At 41.0% G+C, this 13,594-nt stretch overlaps 1 protein-coding gene across 1 annotated transcript in view; it reads right to left on the bottom strand.

The window, feature by feature from the left end:
* RBM28 (RNA binding motif protein 28) overlaps positions 1 to 13,594 on the bottom strand; it is a 31,957-nt gene that overhangs the window by 16,474 nt on the left and 1,889 nt on the right. The window contains exons 2-10 of the mRNA XM_006771401.2: positions 12,488 to 12,646; positions 12,097 to 12,191; positions 11,644 to 11,719; positions 11,085 to 11,177; positions 10,101 to 10,172; positions 8,872 to 9,070; positions 8,561 to 8,703; positions 6,810 to 6,882; positions 1,636 to 1,745 (exon numbers count right to left, since the gene is read on the bottom strand). Of these exons, the coding sequence (XP_006771464.1) occupies positions 1,636 to 1,745; positions 6,810 to 6,882; positions 8,561 to 8,703; positions 8,872 to 9,070; positions 10,101 to 10,172; positions 11,085 to 11,177; positions 11,644 to 11,719; positions 12,097 to 12,191; positions 12,488 to 12,646 (1,020 nt within the window). The remainder of the gene's footprint in view (positions 1 to 1,635; positions 1,746 to 6,809; positions 6,883 to 8,560; positions 8,704 to 8,871; positions 9,071 to 10,100; positions 10,173 to 11,084; positions 11,178 to 11,643; positions 11,720 to 12,096; positions 12,192 to 12,487; positions 12,647 to 13,594) is intronic.

The raw sequence follows: 13,594 nt of genomic DNA, 5'->3' as shown, positions 1-13,594 counted from the left end.
TGGGGAACCTTGGCTTCCTCCGTCACTGGAGCAAGCAAGCCTCATGTTCGCTTCAAGCTGCCTGGCTGCTGGGCGCCATCTTGGTTGGCAGTTAATTTGCATATCACCCTCATTAGCCAATGGGAAGCGTAATGGAGGTATGGTTAATTACCATGTTTGTCTATTATTAGATAGGATTTTTTTTAAATGCCCAAGCCAGTTTTTCTCAGTGGTTAGAGCACCAGCCCTTGGACCAAAGGGTCATGGGTTCGATTCCAATCAAGGGCATGTCCCTCGTTTGTGGGTTCAATACTCAGCCCTGTTCTGGATGTGTGCAGGAGGCAACCAACCAATCTTTCTCACTCTCTTTCTTTTCTCTTCCCTCCCTCTCCCTTCCCTTCTACTTTGTCTAAAAATCAATGGAAAATCCTCAGGTGAGGATTAAAAAGAAAAAAAGAGAGAGAGCCCTAGCCAGATAGAGCATTGGCCCATGGAATGAAGGGTCCAGGGTTCCAATCTAGTCAATGACATGTACCTTGGTTGCAGGCCCTGGTTGGGGCATGTGCAGGAGGCAACCAATCCATGTATCTCTCATATTGATGTTTCTCTCTCTCTGTCTCTCCCCCTCTCTTTAATAATCAATGGAGCCCTAGCCGGTTTGACTCAGTGGACAGAGTGTTGGCCTGTGGACTGAAGGGTCCCAGGTTCAATTCTGGCCAAGGGCACATGCCCGGGTTGCAGGCTCAATCCCATGTGGGGCAGCAGAAGGCAGCCAATCAATGATTCTCTCTCATCACTGACGTTTCTCTCTCTCCCTCTCCCTTTCTCTATGAAATCAATAAAAATATATTTTAAAAAATCAATGCAAAAATATCCTTGGGTGAGAAGTAACAACAAAAAAACCACATTAAAAAAAGAATTGCAGCCCTGGCCAGTTTGGCTCAGTGGATAGTCAGCCTGTGGACTCAAGGGTCCCAGGTTCGATTCCAGTCAAGGGCATGTACCTTGGTTGTGGGCACATCCCCAGTAGGGGGTGTGCAGGAGGCAGCTGATCGATGTTTCTCTCTCATCGATGTTTCTAACTCTCTATCCCTCTCTTTCCTCTCTGTAAAAAATCAATAAAATATATTTTTTTTAAAAAAGAATTGCTTTAGAAGAATGACTGCAATTGATGAAATCAAAGATTATGAAAAGTAATATATTGAAATGAGGAATGGTCAACCCTGGAAACTCAAATAAATAGCTTTAAGAAAAAAAATCTACAGCAGAACCCTTCTTACATAGGTTTTCTTTCTTTGTTACCACTGCGACAAAGTTTCTATCATCTTCCATCTCTAAGAAACGCAACTAAAAAGATCCCAGTAATGTCAAGCAATGTGGAATAATTAATACCCATGAGATGTTATCACATTTGAAATTCAAAGAACAACAAATGGAATTCATTACCCTAAAGTAAACAAGGGCTTAAAAAGCTTAGACAAAATTATGGCTGGCAGGTGCATGAAATATGCTGCATGAATTTGACCTCATAGAGGACAACCTCAGAATGTCTTTGGTGCTTCTATGGACCACAGAAACTTGGGCTGAATGTGAACCCCTCAGTGCCCATGGCAGTAGTTTCACTCTTCTAGGGCCTGACCAGCTGACAACAAATACCTTTAGAATGCTCTGTGTCTGGATGTAAGACAATGCAGACATATTTAAGATCTCCAAATTGCTGGAGGAGCTCCCCAAGTTCTTCTTCCTCTGAGTCAAAGGACAGGTTTCTATGGAAGACAATTAGATCACAAGAAAGGTAAATTACAAAAGATCCCATGTTCTGGTTACAAAATGAGCAAGTTAGACACCAACTGGAGTGGTTCCCTTGCTCAAGACCACTCTGCCTTGTTGAGGAATAACACTAATAGGGGAGACCTCCAATGGCCAGGTTTCTGATATGTGACTCTGCCCCTTGACCTTCCTCTGTCAATCAGATTCTCTCTCCAGGAATTTAAAACTTGAACAGAGTTATACAAAGACCAGAAGCTGTAGATGCAGATTCACTTCAAAACAGCAGTGTCCCACCCAAAGGAAACTTATGTCTTGATCTGGGTGGTGGGTACATGGATACATGTATACATTCATATATATAAATATACATACACAAATGTATATGAGCATATACATGTTTTGCCAAACCTTGTATATACATATGAAAAATTTCACTGAGTTGTACATTTACATTAATACATCCTACAGAATTTGTTACACCTTAAGAAGTTAAAAAAATAGCCCTAGCCAGTTTGGCTCAGTGGATAAGAGTGTGGGCCTGCAGACTGAAAGATCCTAGGTTCGATTCCTGGTCAGGGCACATACATGGGTTGCGGGCTCAATCCCCAGTAGGGGTTGTGCAGGAAGCAGCCAATCAATGACTCTCTCTCATCACTAATGTTTTTCTCTCTCTCTCTCTCCCTCTCCCTTCCTCTCTGAAATCAGTAAAAATATATTTTTAAAAAAAGACATTAAACAAATAATGGGGCATCGTCAAAGAAAAGACCCACTGCCACCTGCAGCAGAGGTCCCAGAACTGTCCAGAGTCTCATCCCATTCTTAAAGTTTGCTCTTTGACAACTACCATTCTGTGAGCCAACCTAACATTTACCCAACAAACCTGCTTTTTCAATAAATTGGCCAAAATTACTTTCCCTGATTACAAACAAAACACTCAAATGTGTGTGTCTCTCTCTGATTAGCCATTTTCTTCTCAGTGTTGCTGTGAAATCTTGGTTTCAGTTAAAATTTTATAGAAGTTAGAAAATCCTTCAAGTGAAGAGATTAGAGTACAAATGGGTAGTTACAAAACAGTCATGGGGATGTAAGTACCGCATAGGGGTAACAGTCAATAATTTTGTAAGCCCTAACCAGTTTGGCTCAGTGGATGGAGCGTCGGCCTGCAGACTGAAGGGTCCCAGGTTCGATTCCAGTCAAGGGCACATGCCCAGGTTGTGGGCTCAATCCCCAGTAGAGGGCATGCAGGAGGCAGCCAATCAATGATTCTCTCTCATTACTGATGTTTCTATTGCTCTCTCCCTTTCCCTTCTCTGACTCTGGACAGTTCTGGGACCTCTGCTGGAGGTGGCAGTGGGTCTTTTCTCTGACGATGCCCCACTATTTTTTTAACGACTTTTTTTTAAAATATATTTTTACTGATTTCAGAGAGGAAGGGAGAGGGAGAGAGAGAGAAAAAAACAGTGATAAGAGAGAGTCATTGATTGGCTGCCTCCTGCACAACCCCTACTGGGGATTGAGCCCGCAACCCAGGTATGTGCCCTGACCAGGAATCGAACCTAGGATCTTTCAGTCCGTATGCCGACACTCTTATCCCCTGAGCCAAACTGGCTAGAGCTATTTTTTTAACTTCTTAAGGTGAAATCAATAAAAACATATTTTTTAAAAGTAAAAAATTAATATAAATAATATTGTAATAACTATTTATGGTGACAGGTGGGTACATTTATCAGGAGGATAACTTTGTAAATTACGTAATTGTCTAATCACTATGGTGTACACCTGAAACTACCTGTAATATAAAATAATATTGAATGTCAACTGTTAAAAAATTAAAAAATTAAGAAATTTTTTATAAAAAAGAAAATCCTTCCAAGTAACTCAAAAACAAAAATGGTAAAGTTTTGTGGCTAAGTGCAAAAAACAAAACTACGTATTTCTCTCCATGGGATTAAAAAATGTTGGAAGGAGATTTTGTTCTACTAAATTTCAACACAGTGTAGAGTCCTCATTTCCCCAGCTATGCACAACCTTCCAGGGGTAAGAAAAAGTCCTAAATAAAAATCTGCAATTTTGACTCTGGCTGGTGTGGCTCAGAGGGTTGAGCATCATCTTATGCACTGCGAAGGTTTCCGGTTTGATTCTTGGTCAGGGCACATGCACTGGTTTTGGGCTCAATCCCCAGTAGGTGGCATGCAGGAGGCAGCTGATCAATGTTTCACTCTCCCATCAATGTTTCTCTCTCTCCCTTCCTCTCTCTCTGAAAGAGCAATAAAATAATATTTAAAATAAATATCTACAGTTTTACTTCTCTTAAACTCAGTTAACAACTCCATAAATGATTCTATCTTATGGAGTAACTGAGGTAAAAAAAAAAAATGTTCAGGCCCAGGTGTGGTACAGTGGTTGAGCATCAACCCATGAACCAGATTACAGTTCCATTCCCAATCAAGGCATATGCCCAGGTTTTGGGCTCAATCCTCAGTAGGGGGCGTACAGGAGGCAGCCAATCAATGATTCTCTCTCATCATTGATGTTTCTATCCCTCTCCCTTCCTCTCTCTTAAAATCAATTAAAATAAATAAATGTATAAAAAAACAAAAAAAAGTTCTGCAATAAGACACATCCTAGCTACATTACTTCTTCTAATATGCCTCATCGTGTACATAGTTTTCTTTCTTTCATCCCTTTACCTTCCTAAGTTCTTTGTTAATTTAAATGATGTATAAACAGTATACTTGGTATTGAGATCATAGGCTTCTAAGTGTGATGTTTCTTCCTTCCTGTTAAAATCCTCTGAGAGTACAAAATTATTTATATGGCAATTCCATATAACACAGTAAAAAGAAGTTATGGAGAGACATGCTGTAAAGAAAAAATGGGTTATAACACAGCATGCATAGGCTAAACTCATATTTGTAAATATTTAGGATGATGTGGGCATGTGTGTGGGTTTTCTCTGAGTAGTGATTAAGGTTAATGTTTTTCTGTCTTTTTGCACATTTCCTAAATTTCCTACATTAAACATAAATTACTTATATAATAAAAACAATCTCAGAAGACTGTGCAAGAGGATAAAATACACATCTACCTGGTATATATATATATATAGAAAACCCTAATATGCAAATAGACCAAATTGTGGAACAACCGAACTGTGCATTGACCACCAGGGGGTGCGCACAGAACATGGTGGGCGTTGGCAGCAGTGAGAAAATTCTTTGCTCCTATGTGCCATGGTCCCATCCAGCGCTTACACCCGCTGCCAGTACCAGCCCCACTTGCACCCGCTGTTGCCGCCTGAGCCGCCGCTCGCACCTGCTGCTGGCACCCAGCACTGGCCCCCGATCACTCAACGCCGTCAGTTAGTACGAGTAGCGGCTGCTGGCCCCAATTGCCCCTCAGGGCTTTCTCCACTGTCCCCTGCTCCTGAAGGGCGATTGGGGCAGCAGCTGCCACTCGCACCTGCTGATGGCACCAGCCCCGCTTGTACCTGCTGCTGGCGCCGGCCCCAATCACTCCGTCAGTGGGTATGGGTGGGGCCAGCACCGTCAGCTTGTGGGAGCAGCGGTGGTGGGAGCGGGGTCGTGGCAGGAGGGGCCAGGGAAGGGGGGTGCGCAGAGGATGGGTTGAGACCCGCCCCTGTGCCCATCACAGCCTTGCAGCCCACAGTTCCTTTCAAGGTGCACGAATTCATGCACTGGGCCCCTAGTCTCTCAAATAAGATTCAAATGACCCTGCACACTGGTGCTTAAGAAAGAACAAGAAAGCATATTAGGGGTGTGCTAAAGATATCCCAACCTTCTGAAAATGCCAATCTATTGCAGTCAGGACTAAAATAGCAATGGGAACATGAAATAAAACCCATCTCCATCCAACTCTCTCCCTCAGTTTCCCTAGAAAACAGATGGGATGTCTTACTTTATTACGGACACTACTTAAGAAGTTAGGCATGAAGAAAGAAATTGTTTGAGATAAGTGGTGTCACCCCACTCTAACACTCCCCTTAAAAGAAAGGCCAGTAGTGCCCCGCTGGTGTGGCTCACTGGTTGAGCATTGACCTATGAACAAGGAGGTCATAGTTTGGTTCCCAGTTTGGGTACATGCCCAGGTTTTGGGCTCGATCCCCAGTAGGGGGCGTGCAGAAGGCAGCCAATCAATGATTCTCTCGTATCATTGATGTTTCTATTTCTCCCTCCCTCTCCCTTCCTCTCTGAAATCAATAAAAACGTATTAAGAAACAAAAAAATTAAAACAAAGGCCAGCAAGTAGGATATCTCTCATAGTTGAAGAATTGATTTGTTCCAAATGATGCCACCCCAAGTACAAAGAATGAAATCTAAATAAGATCCTAGCTGGTTTGGCTCGGTGGATTGAGTGTCGACCTGCAGACTGGAGGGTCCCAGGTTCGAGTCCAGTCAAGGGTATATGCCTAGGTTGCTGGCTCGATCCCTAGTGGGGGGCATGGAGGAGGCAGCTAATCAATGATTCTCTCTCATCATTGGTGTTTTCTATGTCTCTCTCCCTCCCTTTCTGAAATCAATGGGAAAAATTTTTCTAAAAATAAAAAAATAACAAAGGACAACATGTGATACCTCTGCATAAATACTTCTGTATATGGTTCTGATTCTATGTTTCTCATTGTTTGCTGTGCTCCTAGAGCCAGATGTGTTAATGGTCTTAGAGGCATCAAACTTCTGGTCTACTTAATAGAACTAGTACAAAAAAGTAAAGAGGAAAAAAAGGAGAAGAGAAAAGAAAGGGAGGGAGAGAGGGAGGTAAGAGAAACATATGACGGCAACACAAATAGAGCAGTTCTTAAAAGTAAAAAGGCAGCCCTAATCGGTTTGGCTCAGTGGATAGAGCATCGGCCTGCGGACTGAAGGGTCCGAGGTTCGATTACGACCAAGGGCATGTACCTTGGTTGAGGGCACATCCCCAATAGGAGGTGTACAGGAGGCAGCTGATCGGTGTTCCTCTCTCATCGATGTTTCTATCCCTCTCCCTTCCTCTCTGTGAAAAATCAATAAAATATATTTAAAAAAAAAAGTAAAAAGGCATACCTTATGAAAACAGTTTTCCCTTCATTCACATCAGAGGGTAATTTCCTCTTCTTTTTCTTTGAGACTTGTACATCTAAAATAAACAAACAAAAAAACAATCTGAAAAATACTAGTGTAAGCCATACAACAAATCTAACTTCTTAAATATATAAAGATATTGCATATATCAATAAGGAAAAAATCAATTTAAAATGAACAAAGGATATGCAATATATACATGAAAAGTTTGTCAAGCTCACCCATAATTAAAGAAAAACAGCACAAGAAATTAGATACAATTTTTTACCAACAGATTGGCAAAAACCAAAAAGATAGATAAAATCCAATGTAGTAAGGATATGAGGAAAAAATAGAGTCCCATAAGCTACTGTGAAAATGTAAACTTTTTAGAAATATAAAACATAGAACACTTAAAAAAAATTGCCGAAACCGGTTTGGCTCAGTGGATAGACATCGGCCTGCGAACTGAAAGGTCCCAGGTTCGATTCCAGTCAAGGGCATGTACCTGGGTTGTGGGCACATCCCCAGTAGGAGATGTGTAGGAGGCAGCTGATCGATGTTTCTCTCTCGTTGATGTTTCTAACTATCTCTCTCCCTTCCTCTCTGTAAAAAATCAATAAAATATATTTTTTTAAAAAACCAAAAAACTGAAAGTTAACACTATTTGGCTCTGTCCAACCAATTAAAAAAAAAAAAAAACACATATTCACACATATAATGTACACTATATTGTATATGTGTATGTCTTTACCCATAAAGGTATTAATTACCTTTAGCTATACCAGAAACATATAACATTGGTTGTCTCTGGGGAAGGGTCCTACGTGGCTGAGAATCTGGGTATAAGGGAGACTCACTGTTTGTTTCTAAGAATAGATATACATGCTTATATATGCACACAACATTTCTGGAAAGATACAAAAGAAACAACTTGAGGGATTGGTGAGGAACTTTTACTTTCTATGCAATACTCTTCTGCAGTATATTTTTTATTAATGTTCTCTCATTATTATGTATTAGTCCCATAATTTTTTCAAGTGAAAGAAAGGTAATAGACAGTTGAATCTGGTTGTAGAATGCAAGGTCTCATAGTCCCTTTAGTATAAAAGTTTCTTTGATTCTAAGGTATCTACCATTCTCTCCTCATGAAAAAAGCTTTTTCCTTCAGATTTCTTATATGGTCCAACCGGCAGGCCAGCCTTACAGAAAAGGAAGCAGAAGGGAGCGACCTGATAAGTAAACAAAAATCTCCATCCAGACAAACTAAAGGACCAGTTATTGGCCACTCCTCATCCTGTAATGACCTACTTCCCTCAATAAATGCTTTGAGTTTACCCAACATTCCTGATAAACATAGCAACAGCATTTGGTTACAGTTTTACAAAATGCCCCAAGAAATCCTTTATCCCCCTCTCAACTCAAAAGAGTTGTTTAAAATCCACCGTGGTCTTAGATGCAATATCCTGTTTATCCAATTTTCATTCGAGGCTGGATAATTAGAGAGATCATCAAGAGAGAGAGGTAGTGCCTCAGAATTAAGCTACATTTTAAATTCCCTAGGAATCTTAACCCTCAAACACCACTCCAAACTCATTTAAAAAACAAAACCAAAATAATACAAAGTTTTCATTTTCAGCGTTTTAACATAAATTTGACAAAACACCTTAGGGTCCTATTTAAAGAGGCCTATTTAAACCTGCACTGATGCACATTTCTCAGTAGTAATTTAAATTTGAAAATCCCAAGCAAACCTTCATCCTCCTGCTCTTCCGTGTGGGTGTCACTCTGAGCCAGGTCCTCTCCACTATCAACACTATCACCGTCCTCCAGGCCGCTGTCCTCATCGGAATGGTCCTCTTCACTGCTTTCTGAGGGCACCGGTCTCCTGACTGCTCTGCAATGGCACAGTTTAGAACTAAGGACCTGGGCGGACAGAGGGGGCTATCCAACTCTATTACACACGTCAATGCCTCAATGATGGGGACAGGAAAAACCCGTTTTTCCCCCACAGAGACCATCCTGAATTTTCCATTGTTGTCTCAGAACAAGCTAAGCGGCTTACCTTTTGTGAATTTGCACACGCTTGGTCACCTTTGATTCTTTATTCTTCTCCTCCTCTTCATCATCACCATCATCACCATCTTCATCATCCTCCTCTTCCATATCACCATCATCATCCTCTTCCTCTCTCATAACCTCTTCTTTCCTGCCATTCACTTTATCTAATTTCTGATGTTTAGGTTCAGGTTGCTTCTCCTCACCTAAACAAGGAAGTAAAGAAAGTTAGAAATTAATTCAGTATCTAAAATTAGGTTATTTTAAGAGTAAATAATACCATCAAGTTTCTAGTTCCTTTAGTTTTACAGAATCTCATGTATTTTTCTTATTGTATGAAGTATAAAGAAAAAAAAAAAAAAGTTCATCACTGAGATTCCCTTGGAGGCTGTCACATTCATTCATCAAACGCCTGAAGGTTACCTGGCTCAGAATGAGAGAAGCAGCAACTGAGCCTTCACAAACAGCCCACCATCCTGCACCACAGCCAGCACAATGCATGGTTCAGTCCAACCATGAACTTTAATCTCAGCGAGCTCTGGGTAGCCTGAAAGCCAATTGTTTTCTAAGTAAAACACAAGTTTTAACTTCCCCTATTTTTACTTACAGCAATGTTCCATCATTTCTTACTATGAAGGCTGAAAAAGGACAGCAAGTAGAGGGAACAATGAACTCAGACCCACCACTCACTCCACACCCAGGAGTGGGCTTAGACTCAAAAGATCCTATGTTTTGGACCCCAGCTGGTTTGGCTCAGTGGATAGAGTGTTGGCCTGCAGGCTGAAGGGTCGAGGATTCAATTCCAGTAAAGACATGTACCTTGGTTGTGGGCTCAATCCCCGCACTGGTCCCTCTGGGAGGCAACCAATTGATGTGAGAGACATTTCGATGTTTCTCTCTCTGTGTGTTTCTCCCTCTCTCTAAAAATCAATGGAAAAATATCCTCGGGTAAAGATTAACAAACAAACAAACAAAAGAAGATCCTATGTTTTGGGACCAGGTCACCAGACGGGACAATATGAATTGACAGACAGCTCTGGGTTTCTGAGCCAGAAGGTATTCAGAATTTTTCTTACTACTCAGTCTCATTTTGGGGGCAATCCTGTGCTTTTGGTATCTCCAGCCCAATATTCTCCCTGACAAGCAAGTTCCCTTATACATACTTTTATTATAGAGTTGCTTCCACATTCACCCCAAAACATACAACCCCTCCTAAGCAGCATCACCACATCTTACCTGGGGCAGAGGCAGACTGTGTACTTTTATATTTATCCTTTGCCACAGCCCAATCCACAGCTACTGTCCGACCTGTGAGACAGAAAAGTAACATCTTTTTAACACTTCTATCTCCTATAAATGGCTTCTTATTCATCAAAGAATAGTGGTCCTAAAATAAAACTCCTAACAACTGTTTATTCTTTTTAAACCTTAACCTTTCTTTTATCAGTGAACATAAATTCTGCCTTTTAAATTAAGATATAATTTAAAAAAATAATTAGAACATTGCTTCCAGTTAGACCAACAAGTTTCCAGTTAGCAAGAAGCAAAACAGCCCTGGCCAGTTTGGCTCAGTGGATAGAGCATCAGTCTGAGGACTGAAGGGTCCCAGGTTCGATTCCAGTCAAGGGCACATGCCCAGAAGGGGGTGTGCAGGAGGTAACCAATCAATGATCCTCTCTCATCACTGATGTTTCTATCTCTCCCTCTCCCTTCTTCTCTGAAATCAATAAAAATATAATTTTTTTAAAAAAAGAAGAAAAACTGGCATTTTAGAATACTTTGCACCATACTCAGAAAGTAGGAAATCTCTAAGCCAATCCTTCTTTACTACCTGGTAAATCAATACCCAGAGTAGCCTCATGGTCAATTTACTAGCCCACAGATGCTGAATAATGCTTATAACCAAGAGGGAAAAACCTACAAATCTTATAACCCCTAGACAACAACCTGCATCCATCAATGATTATTTCAGGGACATCTTTTTATTAGAGATTTAAAAGAACACTCATTACCAAATAAAAAAGAGAATAATGACATGGGTTCTTTTGAGTTTAACCTAAGGTCAAATGTTAGGAATATTTCACCAAAATAGCTTCTATATTAGCAGTGAGACTCTCAACAATGCAAATACCTTTTGAAGATGTAGCAAGTGCGGTACTATGCTAATTCACCCAAACACCAGAAATATCTAGGTCAATGGTATGGGTACAGAAAACTTACCCTTTATCTCTTTCATGTTCATGCTTTTAAGAGCTTTTCCTGCTTCTAGGAGGTTTTTGAACTGAACAAAAGCAAAACCACGCATCTTTCCATCTGTGTGCAAATGTACCAAAATGTTAGAAGCAGCAGGTGGAAAGCCAACAAACCCAAGAATATATAGCTAGAATATATAGCCCAAATCCTGCCAACCAGCCAGGCCCTTGCCCAAAACTTATGTCCTCCTATTAAGTACACCATGACTTGGGCTTGGAGCAATGCATTTTCTCAAACTGTAACTTGTCTTCTAAAACTAGTTCTGATCTACTAAAAATCTAACTAGTTCAGGGGATACCTAAACTAAAAATACCTAACTTAAATACTCATGTAAAGCACTATTACATGAGTTTTTATTATTGTGCCTGATACTTTATACATATCACATTATCTAGGGCTCACAAAGAATATGACATGAACCTTGCATTTCTAGTTCTAATGGTGCTTAATTCAAGGGTAATATAGAAAAAGACCATTATGTTAAATAATATTAATCTAATCCATACCAATGAAGGTTTGCTACTACCTGGCTTCCTAGGGATGTTAACTTCTAAGACGGCTCCATATTGAGCAAATATGGTCTTCAAGTCATCTTCTGAACACTGAAGACAAAAGTAAAGAAAGAAAGAGAGATTATCTCCGCAAGTAAACATGAAACATTAATTACTAGATTAGTTCATTAGGAAGAACTTGAATATTTTTACTCCTTTTTTACTTTTGAAACTAGGACAAACATTTCTAAATAGAAGACATCTTGCTCTGTATCTAAGAAGCAAAAAGGACAAATATTAGAGAGCTTTTCCTCCCCACCCTTTCTCAGGAAGCATCTTCCCTTATTGTCTTAAGTCCTTGTTTAAACAGGCCCATTTTCTGAATTCAACAAGGCTAAGGTTCATTCCCAATTTACCATCGGGTGAGGAGTTCCACCCGTGACCAACAGCTTTCAGAATAGGCAGTGTTAGTGTTCTCTGTCACTCACCTTAAAGCTCAGATTCCGGATAATTAATCTGGCTTTCTTATCTGCCACTTTGGCCCTTTTAGGCTTCTGCTCCTTCTTTGGGGACTCTGAATTTTCTAAAAACAATGAGAGAGAATGGAGTAAGTGTGCTGCAAAACCATCCATCTTGAGGCCCAGGACAGCACAGGGAAAAAGCTACAAGCAACAGACGGCATTTACCACAGGGGCAGGTATGACAACACCAAGGCCACAGATTTCCCAGACTTAGAAGTTAACAAAATACATTGGATAATTTTGGATATAAAAACGAAATTCAGGAAGCTCTAAATTTAGGAGATTCCCACACCCTCATCCTGCCATTCCACTTCCTCTTCACCCTGGAAGAAACTCCCTTCAGTTACTAGAAACTCACCATTTCCCCCCTTTTCCTTGGACTTGTTCTTCAGTTTTTTCTTGGCAACACTCACGTTGATCTTGCAGCCTTCAAAAGTGGTAATCTCCTTGAGGGCCCTCTGAACATCTTCCCGCATAGAAAAAGTGACATAGCCGAAGCCTCGACATGCCTTACTCCCTGAACAGTAAGGAGGAGAGATCATCATCAGTCAAGAGCCCTAAACCAGCCACTAGAGAGACAGTCTGATGACAGAAGGGAACTAAACTAAATATATGTTCTGGGTAACATCAGGTGCCTGTCCTGAGTATCCCTAAAGTCTAGGAAAGAGGAAGGAATGCTTCTACAATTAAAACCCTTACAGCTCACCCTCATTCTAATACATGCCACCCCTCCCTCAGTGATGTGATGAGCATCAGACAGAATGTGAAGCATACAGCAGTACTCCACAAGTCCGTAAATGTGTCCAGTGGCTCAAGCCAAAACCCTTGGACTCAGACTTGACTCTTTGACCCCTCTTTCTCTCATACCCCACATCTGATCCATCAGCAAATCCTCTCAGCTTTACCTTAAAAAATATCCATATTCTGCCTTAGCCAGTTTGGCTCAGCAGACAGAGCATCAGCCTGCAGACTGAAGGGTCCCAAGTTTGATTCCAGTCAAAGTCACATGCTGGGTTGTGGGCTCCATCCCGGGGGGAGAAGGGGGGGTGGGGTGCAGGAGGCAGCCGATCAATGATTCTCTTTTATCATTGATGTTTCTATCTCTCTCTCTCTCCCTCTCCCTTCCTCCCTGAAATCAATTAAAATACATTAATATATATACTAGAAGCCCGTTGCACGAAGATTCGCGCAATAGGTCTTCCTTCCCCTGGCTGCCGGCACTGGTTTCTCCTGTACCCCTGGGACCCAGGCCTTTGCCCCGACTAGGGCTACCTTTAAGCTTTTTGCTGCTCAAGAAGGCTGGAGCCGCCTTCAATCTTCGTTCCACCTCTTCGCACCTATGTGTGCAAATTAACCACCATCTTTGTTGGCGGTTAATTTGCATATCACTCTGATTAGCCAATGGGAGGTTTAGCAAAGGTATGGTCAATTACCATGTTCGTCTATTATTAGATAGGATTATTAA

This window comes from Myotis davidii, unplaced genomic scaffold (assembly GCF_000327345.1).
Source record: "Myotis davidii unplaced genomic scaffold, ASM32734v1 scaffold705, whole genome shotgun sequence".
In the NCBI taxonomy this organism is placed as follows: Eukaryota; Metazoa; Chordata; class Mammalia; order Chiroptera; family Vespertilionidae; genus Myotis; species Myotis davidii.
This window is presented reverse-complemented; position numbering and strand designations above follow the sequence as displayed.